Genomic DNA, 24,023 nt, shown 5'->3' on the forward strand with positions numbered 1-24,023 from the left:
ATCTTGATATTCTCCCCACCCTCAAAGAACCATTCTTCAGAAGGCAGATTCCTGATCTGAATACATTTCATCTTGTCATTTGATTTCATATGGAAATAATTAGCTCCTTAATGAATCTGTTCTAAGGTAAAATAGCTTCATGATGTAGCACAAATATGAATATTGGGATAAATAAGTGCTAAAGTTACAGTCCTCTTTCTCCTTCCCTACCCCCCACTCCCGGTTTTAATGTATTAAATTATCCAAGGTTCTGCTGGCCTACCTTTTTTATTAGCATTAATTTGGTCTCGGATCACTTTCTATAATGTGAGCTCTTTTGACATGTTAATCTAATTTAATCTCTTTTGTTCCTTGAAAAGAGTTTTACATCAAGAATTTCAAATAAAAACAGGCAATGATTAAACCTGGATTGCCTCTAAATGTTTGATTAGGTATCAACATGGGTTGGTTGGGCCACCAACCAGGAGCTAGAGGAAGACTTGCTTGCAGGTGTCCCTTGTTCCATCCTGTCATTAGAAAAGAGCTCCTCTGGGAGGCTTCTGGAGAATGTATGGAGAGATGAGGCTCTCTGACCCCTGCGTTGGGGATGGTCAGCCTGACCAGGGTCTCCTTTTGTAGGGGGACTCCTGCTTGAAGGTAGAGGGGTCTGTCTCTGGATAGAACTCCCTCAACACTCCAGAGAGGATGTTTCCTTCAGGATGGTGGCCCAGGGTCCACCCACATGTCATCAGATCAAGAGCATAGGTGATTGTCATGAAGATGAGGGCTGGGCTATGGCTCAAAGGGTCATCACTGACATGGACAAGGTTTCAACAGGCATGAAGCACTGCTGTGACTTCCTGACCCTCCCCTTAATGGGTCTCTGTTTCACTAGCTGTGGTGGAAGCGCCCCTGGTGAGTAGGCAGCCTCCATTTGCAGGATCACATTGGCTAATGTGTCATTGGATGCATAATGAATTTTATGGTAAGACGCTGATTGGCCTTGGGTTTTTGTCTTCCCTAAGCAACATCTTCTGTGTAAGCAATGAAAACACTCCTGGTCCTTTGCTTGAGCCACACTTTCCTGCCTGGGCTAGGGGTGGATCCTCTTGGTGAACTTCTGGTAACAGAGGGGAGGGGTCACCCAGAGCAAAAATCCTGGTCATTACTGCTGCACCCTGGCCTGCAGCCTTCTCTGTCTTCAAGTTTGGTCTGTGAGCCAGCTTGGCAGGACCCCTGGTTAAATTGCAGCTTTCTGGTCCACCCTCAGGGAGTCTGACCCAGTCTGGATACTGGGGTGGGCCCAGCAACTTCGCTGTCCCCCGCAGAGGATTAAGTCTGTGGAAGTTGGAGAACCCCTGCGTAGGTAGTGCAGGGCTCCTCCGCAGATCACGAGCCTCTGCTTTTATTGCCTCTTGTCACCTCCTTTTTATAAAGGCTTCATGTCTTCCCACGCCTCAGAGTAAAGCCTTCACTTCTAATCAGACATGCAAGGCGCCCCACACTTAGCAAGGTTCTCCCCTCTACTCTGTGTCACACACAGCCTCCACGCCTTTGACCAGCTCACCACTGTGCTCAGAACACCCTTCGCTCGCCTCCACTACCAGCCTGCGTTCCCTCGGGAGATCATCCGGCGCCCTAGAACTCCAACTCCCAACAGTCACAGCGGGCCACCCTCACTGAGTCCGCTGCATCCAAAGACTTGACAGCTTTGCCACACGGAGCCAATGTTCAGTATGTGCTTATGAAAACGAACCCTATCTTTTGAGATTTAATAAAACTGCTGAAAACCGGCGTGGACCCCGTGGTTTCAGAAATAGCTAACAAGGTGGCTGTGCATCCCGGGAGGTCCGCCAGGCACCAGAGGAAGGGCCACTGTCATCTCTTCAGCCTCGCAGCCCGCGCGCCGCAGAGCTTTCTACCCGGCGGCAACCCCCGCCCGCTCCGCCCCTTGGCCATCCTGAGCGCCTCCTCCGCCCGTCACCGCCCCCCGGCTGTTATTGGCGGCTCAGCCCAGAAGTCTTGTTTATTGGCGCGTGTCAAGGAGGCGGGGGAGGAGTCTAGCGTCACAGCGCAGAGTTCATTGGTTCCTATCCGTCTATCACACGGTACGGCTTGTCTTCAAATCTTCATTGGCTAGCGAGCTCAGAGGCGGGGTTCCGCAGTTGCCGGGACATGGCGGACGGTGGAGGCTGGCGGGTGAGTGCTAGGGGCGTCCGAGACGTGCAGGGACCTCCTTGGGCCGAACGACCGGATTACCCGAGGCTTCTCCCAAGTAAGGGGCGGGATGGAGGTCCCTAGGCGGGTAGTGCGGCGGCTTCTGGCTCAGGCGTGCTTCTCGCTGCAGCCGCCGCGCCCCTGCGAAGTCTACCGCGCGGAGTGGAAGCTCTGCCGCAGCGCCAGACACTTCCTGCACCACTACTACGTCCACGGCGAACGGCCGGCCTGCGAGCAGTGGCGGCGCGACTTGGCCAGCTGCCGGGAGTGGGAGGAGCGCCGGAGCGCGGAGGCCCAGGTGCACTGGGGAGCTGGGGGTGGCGCTGGGCCGTGGGGGTGCATTGCCCCGGCGTCCGAGTGCACGGACCACACCCTCCCCACGTTCCAGGCCCGGGGGCGCTGGAGAGGAGTACTGTCTGGGTCCCCCTTTGGTTGTGCTTCCTTCCTTTTGAGAAATAACAAATATGAGTACATCAACGGGGGTTTCAGACACTGAAGAACAAAGAAAGGAAGAGAATGTAGAGGGGTTTGGAGAGAGAGGAGGGATCCCCTAATAGCGTTAGTGTCCTCAGCAGGCCTGCAGAGGAGTTGATATTGCTGAGGCCTGAAAGACCGGGAACCAGCTTTAACAGCCTTCACCCAGCCCAGGGCGGGGCGCATCTGAGGAGCACAAAGAAGGATCAAGTGCTTGGAGCATAAGGACGGTGGGCTATAGAGGGGTAGGGGATGAGGTTAGGGAAGTATCTGGAACCTGGTGGGGCTTAAAGATAGGTTTACAGATCATGGGAAGCATGATCTGATTTATATCTTGAAAAGATCAGTCTGAGGGCCCTGGGTAGCTCACTTGGTTAAGCGTCTGACAGTTGACATCAGCTCAGGTACTGATCTCGGGGTCAGGAGTTTAAGCCCAGCACTGGACGCCAGGTTAGGCATGGAGCCTACTTAAAAAGGGGGGTGGGGGCAGGGAGTGCCTGAGTGGCTATGTTGGTTGGGTGACAGACTCTTGATTTACGCTCAGGTCGTGATCTCTGGATTGTGGAATCAGGCTCTACGCTGGTCAGGGAGCATGCTTGGGTTTCTCTCTCTCTCTCTCTCTCTCTGTCTCCCCTGTCACCCCTCCCTCCCCTTCCCTTTCTTTAAAAAAAAAATTATATATATATATATATATATATGCAGATATAGATATTATCAGTCTGACTGCCAGGATGGGGAGAGTGTATTATGGAGGGCCAAAGAGACCAGTGAGGAGGTGGTTCTGGTTTTCTATTCATTCAGCGAATATTTATCATGTTGGGAGCTCTTAAAGATAGAGGAGTGATGAGAACAGAGCCCCTTCCCTTCTGGCACTTTCATTCCATTCTAGAATAGGTAGTGGTGCCTTGGAACTATTTTGGATGGGGACATGAAGAGAAGCTTGAGGGTGCAGTGCTCATGGTGAAGGGGGAAAAAGATCCAGCAGGGCTGGCAGCTGCTTCAGCATGCTTAAATGTATATGATTATTGAAACAGACAAACAGATGTGGAAACCATGCTTCTGTATAAAAGAAAATGATGACCGTCTAATATAAGTGGAAATCAAAAAATTGGGAAAGATAGCTTGTCTGTATGGCAAGAAATTAATAACTTTTTTAGGGAGAGTTTTCTTATCACAAAAATGGGAATGATTTCAGGATAGAAAAGTGGGGAGAGAGGGTGCCTGGGTGGCTCAGTCGGTTAAGCATCTGCCTTCAGCTCAGGTCATGATCCTAAGGTCCTGAGATGGAGCTCTGTGTCCGGCTCCCTGCTGAGCAGGCTCCCTAATTCTCCCTCTGCCCCTCCCCCTGCTCCTGCTTTCTCTCTCCCCCTCTCTCTCTCAAATAATTAAGTTTTTTTTTAAATTTTTTTTAAAAATGGACAAAGGGCACAAAGAAGGAATTCATGCAAAAAGAAAATTAAATGACCTGGTATACAAGGTCAAATGACAAGTGATTTCTGCCCAGTGAAATGTCAGAAGTGTTGATAAGGGTTTGGAGAGTCAGGGGCTCTTGTGCAGTGTTGATGGGAGTGTTGACTTATTCTGATTATCTGTCAAAAGGATACCTTTTGACCTCCTTATTTTACTTCTGGAAGTCCATCCTTGGGAAGTAACTGGGTAACAGTGTATTTAAAACTTCAAATACCTGGGGTGCCTGGGCAGCTCAGTCAGTTAAGTGTCTGCCGTTAGCTTAAGTCATGATCCCAGGGTCGTGGGATCGAGCCCCATGTAGGGCTCTCTGCTCAGCCGGGAGTCTGCTTCTCCCTCTCCCTCTGCTTGATGCTCCCCCTACTTGTGTGCTCTCTCTGTCAAATAAATAAAATCTTTTAAAAAAAAAGTTCAAAATACCTGCTGCATCACTATGATAGTACAAACTGAAAGCATCCTAAATGCTGCTAGCAGACGTGTAATCAAGTAACTTCCTCCACACAGTGGGGTACAACTTATCCATTAAAAAAAATAGATAGCAATCTATCTGGGCAGGGAAAGGTACCCATAGTATACCTAGTGATAAACCATGGAAGTACACTAGGCAGTAGATTATTCCATCTTTAGGGAAACACTACTAACACTAAAATTTGTGTCTAAAATTGTGTTGGGGAAGCTGTTAGTTTCACCACAGGACAGAAGTCTGGGAGTTTTTCATATCCTTTGCATTTCTAATTGCTTTTTAAGTTAAGAACAAAAACATTCTGTTTAAGACAGTAGAGCTTGAGCAAAGACAGACAATGAGATAGAGAAGGTGAAATTATATCTGTAAAAAGGCCAACATAGTGCTTGGCACCTACCAAGTGCACTTTTCATGGTTATAAGGTACTGCCCCGTGTTTATTTTGGGAAGAGAGTAGCAGAGAAAAGCCCACTGGTTGAGTGGTACCTATTGTCTTTTGTCTGGATTCCTCCTCCCCTGTCCAGAGCTCCCTGGGCATGTGTCTCTTCCTCCCCACTGAGGCCTCTCTTTCAGACTCTTGTCCCTCCTCGCAGCTTGGCCTGATGCTGGTCTCAGCAGGTAAATCTGATTAGGTCGAACTGAAGGCATCAAGTCCTGAGACCCAGAACAAGATATTTTAAACTTTACTCAAATGATGGTGACCTGTACAGTAGTTTTCACGATAGCTTAGGAGAAGGAATGATCTAGATCTTTGTGTTTTAGTATGGGATAATAGCCAAGGTTTATTAGGTAGAAGCAGCCAAGTTCTAGAGTGGTATGTGCCTTACACTTCATTTTTCCAGCTTTTTCGGAAGGGGCCTGAGGAGAAGGGAGTTACAGGGGCGACGTGAGCTGGAAGTGACCGGGGGTCTCCTTTGCACAGCGGTCCCTCTGTGAGAGCGAACGTGCAAGAGTCCAGGCTACACGGAAGCACGCCCTGGTGTGGGCCTTGAGGCAGAGCCCTCCTGCAGACTGGCACCTCCCTCTACCACAGGAGGAGAAACAACAGTGATGAGCACTCCGGAATGGCTTCCTCTCATCTGTTTCAAGTGGGGCTGTCGCAGGACCCTAAGGACAGTGACCGGCTCAGTCTAGTGAGTCCCTGAATTTTCCGCTTGACTTAGAACACAGAGCTCGGGGTCTCCAGCCCTCCTTGCCCACCCCCGCTGCTGCCTTGCTCTGGCAGACAATCTTGCCCACCGCACAGCTCCCAGGATGCCAACCACCGCCGCAGATCCCAGTAAGCAGCCAGGTCAGGCCAATTCATGCTCCACTCCCGGACTACAGCATTCTCAGGTAAACTCTTGAGCAGTAGACCTGACCCAAGTGGACACATGAGGTAACTAAATGGTCGTGCTGTGGGGAATACCTTTCCTGGTCTTGGCTTGGTGACAGTGTGCATTGCCAGCCCCCGGTGCTTACACGGAGTTATTAGCCCACTCACTAAGTTCATTTGCAGCATTGCTCTTCGTAGGAGATAGGCCTCTTGGTTTTTAAGAAACGAACACAGCTACAGAATACACAGTCTCGCATTAAACGGGATCATAGACTCTTGGCTCAAGAAACCCAAGCCCAGGGTGTATGGAATTTTAGTCTCCTTCCTTTAAAATTTTCTTTCGTTGGTTTTAGAAAATGTAGATTATCTCAAATGCCATTTTACACATGTGATTTCAGACAGACTGAAAATTAAATCCACAATTTAATAGTTGAGATTGTTAGATTTAGCATCTGACATTATTGTGCTCAGAGAGTATGGGAATTTTATATACTTATACCCCTGTAGGTGTTTTTAAAATATATGCATATGAGCCAACAAGAACTTGAGTTTTTGAAGAGGTCTTTTTATCACTAACGAAATGATTTAGCATCTCGTGGCTGCAGAGCAGGTTCCGTGGCATGGTGCCAAGGGCGAGGTTGGCTGTGTGCTCCACAGCCTCTCTGCTTCTGCCTGGCCAAGCTGCCACTTTAGTCCCCCCTCCTCACGACTGGGCCCCAGCCTGGCTACAGGCAGTGGGTCAGACATCTTTTAACTCATTTTTGGGGGCAAAATAATCCCATCACTTCAGAAAGGCACAAATTAAAAATTAGATTTTGCCTTGTCATCCTGTATTATCCCAAGATTCCCTGTGACTGCACATACCTGTAAGTTTGGGGGGATCTGCACATAGGGCCCCAATAACCTCTCCCTGTGTATGTACCTGTGAGCGGTAGGGATGTGTGCACACAAGTCCCCAGTGATCCTTCCCTGTGACTCTGTGTACCAGGGTATGTGTGTTGGGGGCGGGGGTTACACATAGGTCCCCAGTAGCCTCTCCCTGTGTATGTGTGTGTGTGTGTGTGTGTGTGTGTGTGTGTGTGTGTATACCCATTGAGTGGTAGGGGCGTTTGCATATAGGCCCCCAATGGTCTTTCCCTGTGACTGCATGTACCTGTGAGTGGGTGGGGGGTGTGCTCATAGGAGCCCAGGAGCAGAGGGGTGAGTATAAAGAAGAGCCTATCTCAGCGTGGGTGTTTTGATATCTGAGTCAGCCAGGGTATCTGTCTTGTGTCTGTGGCTACTTTCTGGAGCATTTCCAGCCAAGGAGGAGAGTGGGAAGCTGGGGAGCTACAGGCATTCTCTTCACTCTGAAACAGAAGAAGGGACATTGGAATTTTGCAATCTGTGTATGATCCCTTGGGGTTCCCGGGGCGGAGGGTGGGGTGCTGCAGTGGCAGCCAGCACAGCAGTCCTGAGGGCTCACCACAAGGGATCCACATTCTCTATGTGCTTATTTAGGGCTGGAGGCTGCCCGTCACTGAATGGGCTCTCTGTGAGGAAGTCTTACTGACAGATAATCATTGCTGCATAGAATGTTCCTACGTCTGCTCCTCTTTTAACTTTTTAACTCCCAACATCTGAGCACCTGCTACACTGCCCGGTGGGGCCTTTGGCTCTGGGATTGCACTCTTGAAATGGGCAAGTTGCCTTCAAAGAGCCCCAGTTGAGTTTAGGGGCCTGAGATAAACATTTAAACATAATTAAATAAGTCTAAAATAATCTTAAGTGCTGTGAAGAAAATGGGCAGGGAGAAGATAGAGCAGCCCTCAAATTTTTTGCATGAAACCCGTAACAAGTTCTATGATCTGGTACATACTTTATATACTGCATATATGATTGAAATAAGCTTCACAAAACAATCCTTACCTGTACAAGGTGTGATACACTGTCATTTGCAGTTCTGTGCTACTGAAAAGAAACTGCTGTATGTGCAGCAGCTTGGGTGAAGCTCAGGTAAATTATACTGAGCTAAAAAATCTTAAATGGGTGCATATGACATAGTAGCATTTATGTAACATTGGTGAGATGATGTAATAATAGGGATGGAGAATGGCTAATGGGGCCAAGGGTTAGGGATGGAAGGAGGGTGTGGATGTGGCTAGGGTATATAAGGGGATCCTGTGGTAATGGAACCTTGACTCCTACAGAGCTGCATGTGTGATGGAATTGTGCAATGCTAGACATACACACAGGTGAGTGCAGACACAGTGGGAAACCTGAATGCATTCTGGACTCTGCCTATGTCAGTCTCTTTCTTACACACTGTATGTGGCATGTAAGATGTTAACTCTTGGGGAGGCTGGGAGAACCACACACAGCCCCTCCTTGCATCTTTATTTCCAGCCTCCTGTAAATCTGTAACTACTTCAAAATAAAAAGTTAAAACTGCTGACCCTGACCCCATGAATTGATTATATAACCTAATGGATGAAACCCATTGTTTGAAAAGCACTACAACAAAGCACCTGCAGGGGCACCTGGGTAGCTCAGTCAGTTAAGCATCTGCCTTCAGCTCAGGTCCTGATTCCAGGGTCCTGGGATTGAGTTCTACATTGGGCTCCTTGCTCAGGAGGGAGCCTGCTTCTGCCTGCCTGCCACTCCCACTGTTTGTGCTCTATCTGATAAATAAATAAAACAAAAAACAAAACAAACAAAACCAACAGGGAGGTGGGGAAGGCCTCAGCATCTAAGTCGAGACCAGGATGAAGAGGCCTGGGCCTTATAGGGGAAGCAGCCCACAGTCCACAAGGAACACTGGGTGCCATATGCTGATGGGGGAAGGTGGATGGGGGTCTGTAAGTTGTGATCATGGGTGGTGAGTAGCTAAATGCCTGCCCTGGCTTGTGCTTTACAGAGCCCTCTGGTTGTTGTGCAGAGCAGCTTCCAGGGGGTTAGGGGAGGGCAGGGGGGGTGGCCACATGGAGGCATCAGTTGGCTGCTGCAGCAGTGGAATAGACAAAATGTGGCAGTGGTATGGACCTTAAGGGAGCAGTGAGGTTGTGAAAAGTGGCTACATTCAGTGTTTGTCTCAAAGATAGAACTAACAGGGGGCACCTGGGTGGCTCAGTGGGTTAAGCCGCTGCCTTCGGCTCAGGTCATGATCTCAGGGTCCTGGGATCGAGTCCCGCATCGGGCTCTCTGCTCAGCAGGGAGCCTGCTTCCTCCTCTCTCTCTCTGCCTGCCTCTCTGCCTACTTGTGATCTCTCTCTGCCAAATAAATAAATAAAATCTTTAAAAAAAAAAAAAAAAAAGATAGAACTAACAAACTTAGAATCCTTAGGCAGTGTTTTTATCCAGTAAAAATGTTTAGTAAGTTTTTAAACCAAAAATGAACCCCATACCAGAAGAAAATAATTTGAATTCTTCCTCAAATGAAATGTTTTCTTGGTTTATCTGCACTAAGGTGGTGAAAAACCCAAAACACTTTGTGAGGTAGCAATGCAAGTCACTGGGAGAAATGGCTTTTTGCTTACTGGACCTTCACTATTTCTGGCTGAATTGTGTTGTTCCCCAACACAGTTGGGTTGTTCCCTGCCACCAAATTCCTGTGTTGAAGCTCTAACCACTAGTACCTCTGAATGGGACTATTTAGAGATAGGGTACTTAAGGAGGTAATTAATTTAAAAGGAGGTCATAATACTGGGCCATAATCCAATCTGACTAGTACCCTTATTACATGAGACAGGCAGAGAGGGAGGACCCTACGAGGACCCAGGGAGAAGGTGGCTCTCTGCAAGCAAAGGAGAATAGCTTCAGGAAAAACCAGTCCTGCCAACACCTTGATCTTGGGAATTCTGGCCTCAAGAGCTATGAGAAACAAATTTCTGTGATTTAAGCCCCTGGTCTGTGGTACTTTGCTCTTGCAGCCCCGGCACACTAACACATTGACTATCCCAGACTAACACTTGAATCGAGAGTCCCCTCCTAGGGAGTATAGCAACTTTAAGTAGTGGGTGCCAGACTTGCTTCACTCTCTTCCACTTCCCTCCCCAGCTTAAAACCCAAAGATGGCCCTGCCAGGGATGTGGGGAAGGTCCCGTGTTCCATTTCCCCAGTGGGAAGGCCCAGGGAAAGCCCAGCCTCTCCTGTCTGCACAGGTACACAGACAACGCACAGCACACAGTCTACACATCCTTCTCCTCTGCTCTTGAGGTACATAGCTGCCTCTTGCTGGTGGTGTCTGCCCCACACAACTGGAATCTTCATTTTTACTGGGGAGCAGCAGTAAATGTCTTGGTCATTCTCTCCCAGTACCAGACAAGGGCACCATCTCTCACCTCTATCAGCCTTCAGGTCAATTAATTTTGACTCACGCATAAAACAGAGACACTTGATTAAACATATTTATTCACAGCATCCCTGGTTCTGTGACAAGCAAGCTTGAGCCCTCATCCTCCTGGCTCTAAAGGGCAGAGTGTTCTGTGGGCAGGTGCCTGCAGCTCTACCTCTTAAACTCCACCTGTGTGTATACCTTGGTGATATCATGGTACCTGCCTTCAGGGGGCTGGTAGTTGGAGACTGGTGGCGTGTAATCTGGTCCTTCTCTTTCAAAGGGGAACAGACTGAGGTCCCGCTTGGTGGCCTCTGCATATAGCTCTGGGGACATGAGTTGCAGCTCCTGCAGAGCTTCCTGCTGGGACTTGAGCATGGTCCTGATGGCATCCCTCTCCTTCTCGTGCTCTTGATGCTTGTACAGGGACCACTTCTTCAGAAGCAGAGCTCTCCTCTCACTCTCCTCAAAGGGAAGCTCCACAGGAGGCCGCTGTCTGGGAACACACAAATCCAAAGGTGTAAAGCTGGGAAGCACCGATCTCACTGGCGAGGTAGGCTGGGTGACTGCCTATGACCAAAACGTCCCCACTGCCAGACAGAGATGGGACTTGGGGGAAAACATGGAAGTTAGGGATAAATAACGGAATGGTCATGTGGTAGCAGATGCAACTGATGCTGGAAGCCAGTGCCATCTGCTTTACATGGATACAAGAAACAGTGAGGTTCTAAGAAGACTGGCAGCCCTTCCCTTACCCCAGGCTGAGACTACGTTTGGTGAGTATGGAAATGTTAAGTGGTGTCATGAAAATGGACACCAAGTCCCAAGGAGACCAGAGCCCAGATCAGCCACAGAATACCAAAAAAGCATTTGCTCTGTCCCACCTGTATGGCAAGCTGTTACTTTATAAATGGTACACGCTTTTTACAAGGCAGCAACCCTGCCAGACCTGTACACATCACATCCCAACTGTGAATATTTGTACCATAAAGCTAGAGGCTAAGGGGTTTCTACCATCAAGATGAGGCAAGGGCTGCAGACCCAAGGCTCAAGTTATCAGTCACAGCTAAAACTCAGCTTGCAAAAAAGCAACAACATGAACTGACTTATCAAACAGTTATTCTGAGTTTCCTTCCCATGTCAGCCATTCAGGAGCACCACCCAGGAATGCTTTTGCCACCTCCCACAAAACACAGTCAAGGAGAAGAGGACTCAGACTGGGACCTAGTGAGCCCATGCCCACTCACCTCACGGGTGTGAAATGCAGATACAACTACCTGAAGATGATGGAACTATGTCCTGAGAACCTCGACCCTAGAGAACTCTTACCTTGCTTTATCCAAGAGCCTCACAGGTGTAATAAAATCTTCAATGGGAATTAGCTCCTGGCTAGCTTTCTCCAGTCGTCTGATCCTCTTTTTCAGACGGTCCTTTACTGCTTGGTCTTTTTTAGGATCTACCTTTTTCTTCTTTCGCAGAGGTTCTGCTCTAACGGATAAAGCAAACATTAGACATTTTCCTCTTCAGCCTTGCAAACCTGCTGAGAGACATGGTGCTGGGTGAGGTGCCCAGAACTTGTACCGTGCTGTCCACTGGGGAAGGAACTATACGTGGGTCTAACCTCATGAGCTGGGTGTGAAAGGGGTCGGCCTCCAACCCAGGGTCCTTGTCAGAACTGTGTGGACACTGGCACCCCAGGAAGGGCTAGAAAAACTTCATGGGCCATCAGGGTATAAATTAAAAATAAGTACTCATCTTTCATGTTGGGTTCAGGTGTGTCTTGGGATTGCAGTGAAAACTAAAAACACCAAACTGATGAATTAGAAAATCATTACTCACATTTTAAATGGATTTGTGATTTTTTAAAAAAAGATTTTATTTGAGGGGGCGCCTGGGTGGCTCAGTGGGTTAAGCCGCTGCCTTCGGCTCAGGTCACGATCTCAGGGTCCTGGGATCGAGTCCCGCATCAGGCTCTCTGCTCAGCCGGGAGCCTGCTTCCCTCTTTCTCTCTCTCTGCCTGCCTCTCTGTCTACTTGTGATTTCTCTCTGTCAGATAAATAAATAAAATCTTAAAAAAAATAAATAAAAATAAAAAAAGATTTTATTTGAGATAGAGAGTGAGAGAGACAGCATGAGCAAGGGGGAGGGAGAAGGACAAGCAGACTCTCCTCTCAGCAAGGAGCCCAATGCAATGCAGGGCTCAATCCCAGGACCCTAGGACCATGACCTGAGCTGAAGACAGATCCTTGACCAACTGAGCCACCCAGGACCCCTGAATTTGTGATTTGTAAAAGTCGTTTGAGTAATAAAAGTGACTGCTAGGTCTCTCTTTACTTTTTGGGATTTCTTTTCTTTTCTTTTCTTTTCTTTTTAAAGATTTTATTTATTTATTTATTTGTCAGAGAGAGAGAGAAAGAGAGAGAGAGCGCACAAGCAGGCAGAGTGGCAGGCAGAGGCAGAGAGAGAAGCAGGCTCCCCGCCAAGCAAGGAGCTGGATGCAGGACTCGATCCTAGGATCTAGGATCATGACCTGAGCTGAAGGCAGCGGCTCAACCCACTAAGCCACTCAGGCGTCCCACTTTTTGGGATTTCTTAACAAATTTCCCATCCTTGAGCATTCACAAAAGTCCAATGTACACTCAGGAACAGATCTCCTATGGGGATAATATACTATTAAAAATAAGTAAATCCTCTGGGTCCCCTGGGTGGTTCAGTAGGTTAACCACCTGCCTTCCACTCAGGTCATGATCCCCGTGTTCTGGGCTCCAGCCTCAGCCAGCCAGGGGACCCTCCCTGCTCAGTAGGGTGTCTGCTTCTCCCTCTTCCTCAGCCCCTCCCCTGGTTTGGGCTCGCTCGCTCTCTCAAACAAATAAAATCTTAAGAAAGAAAATAAATCCTCTAGCATCAAGACTGAGCCTTGTGAATCAAGTCCCTAGAAAGCATCCAGACTCCTAGGTGGAAAAGCTAATCCTCATGCCTCCCTAGACCTCTCTGGGAAATCAGATATCTGTGCTGTGTCTTTTAAAATGTACAACAATCCCTTTAAAACTAATTTTTATTTAATCCATTTTTATATTTAATTTTTGTTTTCTGATTACAGGCAGCAGTATTCCACATACAGAATGCTGAAAAACAGAAAAGCATCTACCTATATTTAGCCAAGAGAGGCACCTAGGTGGCTCAGTCATTAAGCGTCTGCCTTCAGCTCAGGTCATGATCCCAGGGTCCTGGGATTGAGCCCAGCATTAGGCTCCCTGGTCAGGGGAAGCCCCTCTTCCTCTCTCACTCCCCCTGTTTGTGTTCCTTCTCTCGCTGTGTCTCTCTCTGTCAAATAAACAAAATCTTTAAAAAATAGTAAATTTAACCAAGATATTTTGCAGGCTTATTAATTTTGCAAACCAAATGTCCTGTAGTCTTGTTCTGCTCATACGCACATCAGTCTCCTGCAGACACCCCCAAAGGGTCGGGCCCAGGGTAGTTTACCTCATGGGAATTAGTTCCCAGAAGGATAATAAAGAAGCTCGCTGGTGGGTTTCTCTAATCTGTGTCTGCCAATTTCCCAGGAGCCTGAAAAAGACAAAAGGATATATAAATATCTGACTCTCCTCACTAAACAGGAAAAGAGCAAAAAATTATGCTATCCTTAAAACCTGGGGCCCTGGTAACTGCTGGATGTGACAAGTCAACGTGGGAGACTTGGCCAAAATCCCCCGTTCACACCAGAGAGCACTTGGGCAGAGCCCCTGCTCGCCAGGGTCCTTGGATTTTCATCTACAGGAAGAGGCGCGATCAGCTAGCTCCTCCCTGAGATAAAGGGGTCAAGGGCGGTCGGCGAGAGAGCACAGGCGAGGGACCCCAAGACCCTGCTGTGGTCCGCACTCACCAACTCCGTGAGCGCAGAGCGCGAGCGGAAACCCCTAACGCCGCGAGTGCCATCGCCCCCTCTGGCAGTCAACCCGCTGCTTCCGGGCGCGCGCCCCTTGGCGGTCTGGGCCGCAGTGCCCCTCTCAAAGTTCCGGCCTTCCAGTCGCTCCGCGTTCCCGCGTTCCGGCTACTGAGGGCTGGGCTGAACCTGGACCGCCCCCGACGTGGCCCCGCCCCGTACGCCCCGGCGCCGCGCGGCACGCCCCGAGCTCCTAGCACGTAGCTCTGCGTCCTCCCTTCCGTGTCTGCGGGTGGCTGTGAGCTCTTTCCTGCTGAGAGTACAACTGCATTAGCGGTTGCTCTAGGTCGTCGGCTTGTGTCCCTGCGAGGGCTGAGACCCCGCAGTGCAGCCAGAGTGACCGAGAGGGCGTCTTTCCGGGTACAAGTGCCTACGTTTCTGTAAATGGTCTCGATCTTCCTAAACGCACTCTTCTCGGTCTCCCCCTCGACCAGCCCCCCGTCCCAGCCCTCAGGGCTAGCTCCTTCCCGGCATTCGTCCGAACTGCGGGGCCCCGGCCACTGCCGGCCACAGCATCCCGGCTCCGGCACGTGGCCTGGCGCTCGCGAGATGCCCAACAAACGCGTATTGATGAATGACGGAAGCTAGCAAATTAGTCGGACTCGGCACCAGCGAGGTAGAGCTGGTGAGAGGGCCGTTCACGCCATCCCGACCCTTCCTGGCTTCGCCGGCCTGGGCTGCAACTCGAGGCCCAGCTCGCCAGTCGCCCTCCTAGTCGAGCCCCTCGTGGGCGACCGCGCCCCAGGCGGGCTCCAAGTGGGGTCACGCTGCCCTGCCCCTGCCCGCGAAGAAGCCCGGGCGGCCCCGTCCGCGTGGGGAGCGGTTTCCCGCCGGGGCGATTTGGCAGGTGCGCGCCGTGACTTCCGGCGTTGCCCGGGAGCCGCCGGAGGAGGAGCGGCGCAGGGGATGCGGCTGTGGCGGCGGCGGCGGCGGCCGAGCGCGGGGGGCGGCTGTGGCGGCGGAGGGGGGCGCGGGCCGGCGATGGCGCGGCGGCGCTGAGGGCGCGGGGCGGGCGGCGGCCGGAGGGCGGCGCGGGAGGAAGCAGCGGCGGTGGCTCCATGGCCCGGGCGCGCTGAGGGACGCGGCTCTCGCCTCAGCCCGGCGGCGGCGGCGGCGGCGGCCGAACAATGAAGCTCCTGAAGCCGACCTGGGTCAACCACAATGGTGAGTGCGCGCCGGGTTCGCGAAAGGCCGAGTCGGGGGTCGAGGCGGGGCCTGGAGCGGGGTCTGAGCCGCGCGCAGGCCCTGCCCTTATCGCCCCCGACGCGCCCGGTGCCCGGTGCCCAAACTGCAGGGTCGGCGGGCGCGGACTTTGTCCTCCGCCCGAGGAACCCGGCGAGCACGGGCACGTGCTCCGCTTGTCCTCAGCGAATCCGCCCTCACTCCTGGCGCTTGCACTGAGCCCTCGGTCGCCCACCCGTGGTCCGTGGAGGAGCCGCGGCCTGCCTCCGGGGAGCGGCCCTGGTCGCCAGCCAGCTCCTGCCACTCGTCTACAGCAGCCAGGATGTGCTCAGATGGTCCAGTGTGTGAAACTGGGGCCCAGTCCCCTCTGTGGCTTTTCAGTGGTGGGGTGAACACCTGCAATCTGCATGTCTCTGCCCAGCTGGTGGGACTGTTACTGCTCCTGCCAGAGACCTGAATCTGGTGACAGTGCCCCCATTTGGGGGACTATGGCTTGGTCCCTAAGGTCCCCCAGCTGAACGAACCACGTTTATGCTGAGCTGAGACATCAGGGTGGCTTGGGTTGGAGCCTGTAGGACAAGGGGTGATCTAGGATAGGGCCTTCCTTAACCCTGTGGCGGTGGTCCCAAAGTGCACCCTGGGGGAACAGACTCTCCTAGTCCTCTGGTTGAGTGCAGATAAGCCCCCAAAACTGGTAGAGCAGTTTGTCATAATTGTACTCTGTTGGCACAAGTGCTGCAGGAGTTGGTCTTTGTTCCCGGGAGAGGTGAGGGGGGAGAGACCCCCATCCTCTTGCTGACAGCACTGAAGCCCAAGGAGCACTCCTCCAGCCTAGGGTCTGTATCCCTGATTCCAGCCTGTCTGTGCTGACAGGAAAAGGGTCACCCTGATTCTCTCTTGTTCCTCCTATCTGCTTTGCAAGGCGACTAGAGGGAGCTAGTGTTTTCTTTGAGAGCAAGTAAGGCCCCTTTTTTATACATGTGGAGCTTTTTAGTTTTGAACTTAATCCCGTGATGCTGAACTGAACTGAACATCTATGTTCTTTCAGTCAGAAGTATTTTCTCCTTCTGTCTTCTTATATGACACCTCTCTCATTTTTCAGGGTCCAGATGAGGTTACCTTATTCGTTGTTGTTGAGACATTCTTCCTGTTTTATTCCACTAGATGTGCCCAGTCCCTGTGTGTGTACTTTCCATATGATCTCTCAGGGCAGGGGACTGCCACAGTCCCCTCTGTATTCCCTACCACATTCAACAGTACCTTCACACAAAGGGTATATGGTAAATACTGGTTGCAACAGGTAAGCTGAGGTTTTCGTAATTTACAAAGACACAACTAGACTTACTGTGCATGAAAGCAAAAGTGGTGAACTTTAGTTGGATTTTTCCAAGTGCTGATCTCCAAGAGCATTCCCTGATGTGTAGTTTGCAGATCTTTCCCTGGAGAATTGAGCAGATGTTCAGTGATTATAAATTATGGTGCTCATGAGTCAGGAAGGGAAAAATTTTGCTGTGTAAGTGAAGATCTAAAGGAATTTTTGTTTTAAAATGCTTTGTCTGGATTATTTATTTGTTTTAAAAAGATTTTATTTATTTGTTTATTTGACAGAGAGATCATAGGTTGATAGGCAGGCAGAGATAGAGGAGGAAGTAGGTTCCCTGCTGAGCAGAGAGCCTGATGCAGGGCTCCATCCCAGGACCCTGAGATCATGACCTGAGCCGAAGGCAGAGGCTTAACCCACTGAGCCACCCAGGCGTCCCTGGATCATTTTTTTTAAGATTTACTTATTTATTTTAGAGCAGGAGTGAGAGAGGCCAAGCTGGGGTAGGCGGGCAGCCAGAGGGAGGGAGGATCCTCCAGCAGACTCCCTGCTGAGCACAGAGCCCAAGAAGGGGCTTGATCCCAGGACCCCGAGATCACCCCATAGATCAATTTTTGTGTATTATCTACCCTTCTTTAGTCTTTCTTCTGTTTCTTGCCATATAATTTCTAACTTTGTGATAAACTCCTTTGTAGGACACAAGTTTTATGCTGTGTAAGCATTAAGTGTGTCAAGATGCTTAAGCGATTATCTAGGTACAAATGAGCGAGAGTCTGCAACCAGGCCAGCAGCCAAACATTCCAACCTGGCAGAGTGGACAGAGCACCGGGCCCTGGCCTCTTGTTGCTGCAGTCTCTCCCTTCATGGTCCTAGAATGGAATAGGATAATAATTTCCTCTGGTTTCTTCACAGTACAGTTGTGATCTTTGGTTGCATAGGTAGACACAGAAATGCTCCCCAGTGCTCTAGAAAGTGCTCTAGAAATCTAAAGTGCTCTAGAAATCTAAAAGGTAGTAATAAAAGGAATTGAAACTCTGGCAGGATAGGAGTTAAGTTTCCTTTCTTTTAAAATCTCCTGAAATCAGTCTCTCTCTTTTCAAGTGTTCAGAAGGACTGTCAGGGTTAATTACCACTGTCCTGAAGAACATGATAATAATCTGGATCACTACTGAGTGGTCTTTTAAAGACTGGTAAATAGTAGGAGCTGCTGGGAGCAGGAGCTGCTTAGCCAGAAACCAGAGTTGTGGGTGGTGGCCAGTAAAATCATGCTTACTTTGGACTAACAAACCCAGAAGACCATGGTGCTGTGGAGAGTGCATCATTGCACTTCCTGGCTTCCTGACTCTGCATTCATATCTCCTGACTTGTTATGTGGCTTGAACATACTTTTTCTGGTGTCTGGGAGTCCAAATAGGGAAGGAGCAGAGAGCCTAGTATTTTCCCTGTGGTAGCAGTGTCCATTCAGCCATGGTGAAGAGGACAGCTAGAATAAAGCAGGTTAAAGGCAATGGAAGAAATATCTGTTGGGATGTAAGCATACTTTCGGTCTCCATTTTCCTGGCTAATAATAGTGGTAAGACCTTTCCTCTAAGGTAGGGTTTCTCAACCTTAGCACTATTGACATTTTGAACCACCTAATTGTTGTGGGGACCATACTGTGTGTTGTAGGATGTTAGCATCTCTGGCCTTAACCCATTGGGATACCATTACCACCACCCCCACACACACACCCAGCTGTGACAACCAAATAGACCATCATAGTAATGGACTTCAGATCTGCTGCATCATCCATCAGAGGGTCCTGCATAGACGGGCACTCAGTGAATTCATCCATTCAACAAATAATGAGTACAGATTGTGTGCCAGGGGCTGAGTGCTGGAAATATGCCAGTGAACCAAATGTAGTAGAGCCCCGGTGGCCAGAATCAGCCCCAGTTGAGAATCACTGCTCTAAGGTGATCCCCTTCAAAACAACAATTTTGAAGTTGTTGTATAACAGTGAAATGAGCCTTGAACATGGAATCAAACTGGATTCAAGATTGCTATCATGTATTAGCTGTAAATTCTTAGGCTTGTGATTCCACTTCTTTTTTTTTTTTTTTTAAAGATTTTATTTATTTATTTGACAGAGAGAAATCACAATAGATGGAGAGGCAGGCAGAGAGAGAGGGAAGCAGGCTCCCTGCTGAGCAGAGAGCCCGATGCGGGACTCGATCCCAGGACCCTGAGATCATGACCTGAGCCGAAGGCAGCGGCTTAACCCACTGAGCCACCCAGGCGCCCTTGTGATTCCACTTCTAGGTAAAGTTGAGGAAATATAAAGATTTGTTCCTGTGTTTTCACCCTGTACCCAAATATAAGAAAGCTATCTGAAGATATACAATAAGAGCTGATAATATTTATCATGTATATGGAAGTATGTGCCAGCCACTGTTAACACCTACACCTATTTTACTCTGTGTTCTTGGATACAGTATTTCTTATATATTTGATTTTATTTTAGGCTTGGAGGTTCTTTTCTAAGTTAGGTTATAGCCACATATTGGTCAGAAAGTGGATGATTAGGTTTTGGGTTGTAGAAAAATGTAATTTATATGTTTAGAAAACTTCATTGAGGCTCGTGGTTCTTCCCATCCCTGGGCCTTTGCTCCTGAAAGTTTCTGGAAGTCTTCACTCCTGGGCAGTGTTCATGCTCAGCTCTTCAGGGAAGCCCATTCTAACCAAAAGAGACAGAACTGAAAGAATTCTTGTCCTCCCTTGGCCTCTGGCTCACACTTTGATGGCATTGTTGTATAAAGGCTTTTGGCAAATTTTCAGTACTGGGGTAATTTGTCAGTTAATCATATTTGCTTTATGATTTGTGTTTTTCCTCCTGCCCTGTAATTGGATTATATTTCCCCCTACCCTGTGTCCTTCCAGAAAGGATTTCAAGACATCGTCTGAGACATACACCGATGAAAATAAATAAGTATGCTTGAAGGGGAAATGCAGGCAGGGTGGTAGAATAATGAAGTCAGCAGCCGGTGTGGAAAGGCCCTGCACAGCTGCTAAAGGGGCACTGCAGACCTATCTCTGAGAACAGGCTAGGAGGATCCTAATAGTGATATTTTATGATTGCATTGGTCATTAAGATAAGCCTTGTAATGTGTCTACATCAAGGGTTCTCTAACAGGCCAGTGTCTGGAAACACATTTTGTTTTCACAACTGAAGGGGGACACTACTGGCAGCTAGTAGGTAGAGGGCAGGACTGCTGCTGAACACTGCAGCACACGGGACATTCCCTCACAATAAAGAATCATCTGGCCCAAAAGGCCAGTGGTGTTGAGGTTGAGAAATCCTGCTGTATGTAAGAACATCTTTATCGTTATTTGCCTTTTCATTTATTTGTCTCATGGTTCCAACTAGATTATAAACTTCTTGAGGACGAGAATTAGTGCTGTTTATTTGGGAGTCAAATAGTCTTATTCTTGAATTTCTGTGCTCTGCTGCTCACCAAATATGTGTTACAGAAGGTTTTTTTGTTTTGTTTTGTTTTGTTTGTTTGTTTAATCTCATTTCCTGATTTGTTAAATGAAGCCAGTAATGCCTGCTGCTGCATCTGCTACCTGTGAAGGCTCAGGGAATCTGAGCTCTCTCCAGGCTGTCTTTCACTGAGTGAGGCCTGAAGACAGTAGGCTGATGGTTTAAAAAATAAATAATTAATTAATTAACCAGAATGCATATGAAGATTCAGAAGAAAACGGGTGGGATTTTGCCTTAGATAATACACATGTGGGTCTTTCACCTATTTATGGACATAACTTTGAACCCTTTTGGAGAGAAGGTCTGTGCTGATCATAGGTAAATAAGGCTATCCCTTTGTGTGTAGGTGGGAGAGGACCTATAGACCACATTCTAGAATACAGGGCAGGTGGAAACCAGGGCTACACAAGTGAGCCAGTATAGCCGTAGGGACAAAAGTCTGGTTTGTGGGTGTACCCTGGGGCTGAGCCTTGATGGGAAGTGGATTGTGGTAGTAAAGAAGGTGCTGCCACTGTGGAAGTGTCCGAAGCAAAGGCCTGGGGAGGGTTGGGAGCATTTTAGGAAAGGGAGTAGGTGAAACAAACAGCAGGTGTTTTAGAACACCTCGGCAAAAGGAAAACCCATTTAGGTCAAAACTTGTTGTTTTTTATATTAACCCACCGAGAACAGACCAAGTCACAGGGACGTTGCCCTGGTCAGAGCCACCGTAATGAGGGACAGATAGAAGAGGCAGTGAGTCTCATTTGAGGGCCAGGAATAGACCATCACAGGAACGGACTCCAGGTCTGCTGCATCGTCCGTCAGATCAGAGGGTCTTGCACAGAGGCACTCAGTGAATTCATCCAGTCAACAAATAATGAGTACAAATTGTGTGCCAGGGGCTGAATGCTAGAAATGTAGCAGTGAATGAAGTAGCATAGCAGGATCTTTTGAGGAGCAGCATGTGATGCATTCTAGCCAGTAAGACTGGGAGAGCTGTCTGCTGGGGGTGTCCTGTCCAAGTGGACAGGGAGATGGAGGAAGGAAGAATTATTGGGGAGTGCTGGAAACAGGGCTGGACGGGAAGTTGAGCTGTAGTACAGTGCAACAGAAGCTGCTGCCCACCCTGTCAGGGGCTCTGCAGCTAGTCCTTATGAATTGTCCGGAATTGGGGTGAAGAACCAGGGCTTTCTAATGCACATCTACAATTATTGGGTGCAGGCTGTCCTGGGGAGGGGACCTGATCTTAGTCAAAGCAGTTCTTCCACTAAGGGTAGGTTCTCTGTGGAGAAGACCTCAGCTGGAAGTTTACACAGGCTGCCAACACTCCCACAGTTGGGGGCAGGAGCTTCATTCCTGGAGGGAGGGGACCTGGCCTGGTACCACAGCATCCATGACAGGCGTGGTGGAGGTGAGAAAGGCAGCTGTCTGAGGGAGGAGCATTACAGGCAGAGAGAACAGCCAGAACTTGCCTGGCGGGTTTGAGGAATAGTACCAATATCTTGTGATTGGAGTGAGGCTGGAGCAGCAGATGGACAAAAGCACTAAGAGGTGAGGCTGGAGAGAGCTGTGGATGGACTGGGAGGACCTTTTGGCTGCTGGACTTCTGTTCTAGTGCCACGTGAGCAGAGGAGTAACAGTGTTCTGATGTGAATGCTAAAGATCTTCCTGACTTCTGCACTGGGACTAGGATGGGTTTGGGGGCAAGGGAGAGAACTGGGAGACCCATTAAAAGGCAGTCACAGTGATCCAGGTAAGAGATGACTGTGGTTTGAACCAGGGTAGTGATGGAGGTAATAGTGCTGATGAGAAATGACTGAACTCTATATAGAGTGTACACATATTATTTTTTTAGATATAACTTACGTATGTTATTTTATACAGTAATTGTATATTATAATTATATAAAATATGTAAATTATAGATATATTTAAGTATAATTTACATAGCAAAATGCACAGTTTATATACAATTTAATGAATTTCAGCAAACAGATACACACTCTTATTCATTCCCAACTCAAAATACAAACGTTCGCACCTCTCTAGGAATTGTGAGTTACAGACATACTGTGAAGGTAGAGTCACCAGGGTAGAATGTGGGGTGTAAGATGGAGTGGCTCCCAGGTGAAGGGCAGGGTTGTTGTCCACTGAGATCAGTAAGAGAATAGAGTAGACGGAGCAGAAGAGCCAGGAATCAATTAGACGAAGTTGCCTAAATGAGGCCACCACACAGGGCTTCCCCCAGGGTCCCATTTGATAAATGGCTTCTTCACCTTCTCCCTTTTGAAAACACTAGAGCTCCATTTTAGAGCTATTGTTAAGGAATAGGACAAACACCTACATTTTGGCCAGAGACCATTGCCATATATAATTATACTAGGATATATCTGTCTAATGGTGTATGAGTGGATATGGATAGTGAAGCATTTTGTGATTAGGAACTTAAAATTATTTCTCATATTATAGGAATACCTGTTCAATTTAGGGAAAATTAGAAAATGCTAAAACTTTCCTTATATAGTCTTTGAGACCATTTGGAAAAAAATAAATGGATAACTTGGTGCTTTTAAAAACACACACACATTTTGTTTAGCGTACATATCAAAATGTAAAAGTATCTACGTTCTTTAAGACCTTAGCCAAATCCCTAATACTGAAGCACATTCAGTGGTTTTATTGTATAGCCTCCCTGCAGACTGTAGCACATTCGGTGGTTTTATTGCATAGCCTCCCTGCAGACTTCGCATTGCACATATAACAAATGGGTAAAATGTTGCTTTGTATTTTCTACTTAAGATTGTAGGTTATTTTCTCCCCCCCTTTTTTAAATTGAGGTATAATATATAGCATTAATGTTTCAGGTGTACAGCATAATGATTGCATATTTGTATGTATCACAAAATAATCACCATAGTAAGTCTAATTAACATCTGTCTCTGTACATAGTTACAGGTTTGTTTTTTTTTTCTTGAGAGGAAAGCTTTTAAAATTTACTCTCTTAGCAACTTTTAAGTATGGGATACAGTATTATTAACTGTAGTGTTATTTTCTTAATTGTTAAACAGCTAACATTTCCCTGCCCGCAAAGAAATGATTTTAATTGCTCTTAATTTTTGAGTGGAGCTGTATAGAAGAGATGATGATGTTTGGAGAAATCCATTTTGCAGATAACTTGTAAAGAATATCTCTGTTCTGCAAAAGTAAAGGGAAAGAGACGCCAGGGTGGCTCAGTCATTTAAGCTGCTGCCTCAGCTCAGGTCATGATCCCAGGGTCCTGGGATCAAGTCCCACGTTGGGTTCTTTGCTCAGCGGGGAGCCTGCTTCTCTCTCTGCCTCTGTCTGACACTCTGCCTGCTTGTGCTCTCTCTCTCCCTCTCTCTCCCTCTGACAAATAAATAAATATATATATATATTTTTTAACTATGAAGAAATAGTGACTGTTACCAAAACTTTCTAGGTTACACATTGGCAAATGCTGCAAGAGAAGTGATTAAGATTCATAAATGATATACTGTGACTTTCTTTTACTTTAGTTTGTGGCAGCACACACATGCACACACACACACAGAACAAAACAAAACAAAATGATTGCATGATTGCTACAGCTTCCTTCCTGTGCTGTGTTTTGAATCTCTCAGCCACCTTATATCTATGAGATGTCATCCTTGGTAGGGCTTGCTTAAGGAGACGGGAGAAGTCTTTGTGGTTGAAATTGGTAGAGATACCAGCAGCAGATGGCTTTGTGACAGGCCAGGGCCATGCCTCCCACTTGCAGGTGTTTGGAAATATCTGAGTCCTCACTTCAGGAGATGAGGAGCCTGCCTTTCAAAGATTGGGATCCTAGTGA

The 24,023-nt window shown here is 48.2% G+C and overlaps 3 protein-coding genes and 1 long non-coding RNA gene across 9 annotated transcripts in view; 3 read left to right on the top strand and 1 right to left on the bottom strand.

The window, feature by feature from the left end:
• Positions 1–2,153: 2,153 nt before the first annotated feature.
• On the top strand, positions 2,154–13,430 carry C3H22orf39 (chromosome 3 C22orf39 homolog). 2 transcript variants are annotated; one of them, XM_044243722.1, is made up of 3 exons: positions 2,154–2,178; positions 2,327–2,494; positions 13,327–13,430. In XM_044243722.1, the coding sequence occupies exons 1-3, from the start codon at positions 2,155–2,157 to the stop codon at positions 13,399–13,401; spliced, it is 267 nt and encodes an 88-aa protein (XP_044099657.1). In that variant the 5' UTR covers position 2,154; the 3' UTR covers positions 13,402–13,430. The 2 variants fall into 2 exon arrangements, with proteins under 2 accessions (XP_044099657.1, XP_044099656.1); XM_044243721.1 differs by lacking the exon at positions 13,327–13,430 and adding an exon at positions 5,522–8,348.
• On the bottom strand, positions 10,286–14,300 carry MRPL40 (mitochondrial ribosomal protein L40). The gene is made up of 4 exons (XM_044243720.1): positions 14,110–14,300; positions 13,710–13,793; positions 11,556–11,714; positions 10,286–10,722 (listed from the first exon to the last, which is right to left on the bottom strand). Exons 1-4 carry the CDS (start codon positions 14,160–14,162, stop codon positions 10,398–10,400), a joined length of 621 nt encoding a protein of 206 aa, XP_044099655.1. The 5' UTR covers positions 14,163–14,300; the 3' UTR covers positions 10,286–10,397.
• Positions 10,696–11,623, top strand: LOC122903168. Of its 2 annotated transcripts, none has more exons than XR_006383928.1 (3): positions 10,696–10,779; positions 10,889–11,002; positions 11,371–11,623. It is a non-coding gene; the product is annotated as an uncharacterized LOC122903168 (long non-coding RNA). The 2 variants fall into 2 exon arrangements; XR_006383929.1 differs by having other exon boundaries at positions 10,699–10,779; positions 10,892–11,002.
• Positions 14,301–15,196: 896 nt separating the features above from the next.
• LOC122903169 (protein HIRA) overlaps positions 15,197–24,023 on the top strand; it is an 87,245-nt gene continuing 78,418 nt past the window's right edge. For 3 of the 4 annotated variants that reach the window (XM_044243723.1, XM_044243724.1, XM_044243726.1), the window contains exon 1: positions 15,197–15,333. In XM_044243723.1, the coding sequence (XP_044099658.1) occupies positions 15,297–15,333 (37 nt within the window). In that variant the 5' untranslated portion in view covers positions 15,197–15,296. The remainder of the gene's footprint in view (positions 15,334–24,023) is intronic. The other variant, XM_044243727.1, reaches the window with a different exon arrangement.

The sequence above is a fragment of the Neovison vison genome, chromosome 3 (genome assembly GCF_020171115.1).
Source record: "Neovison vison isolate M4711 chromosome 3, ASM_NN_V1, whole genome shotgun sequence".
Classification (NCBI taxonomy): domain Eukaryota; kingdom Metazoa; phylum Chordata; class Mammalia; order Carnivora; family Mustelidae; genus Neogale; species Neogale vison.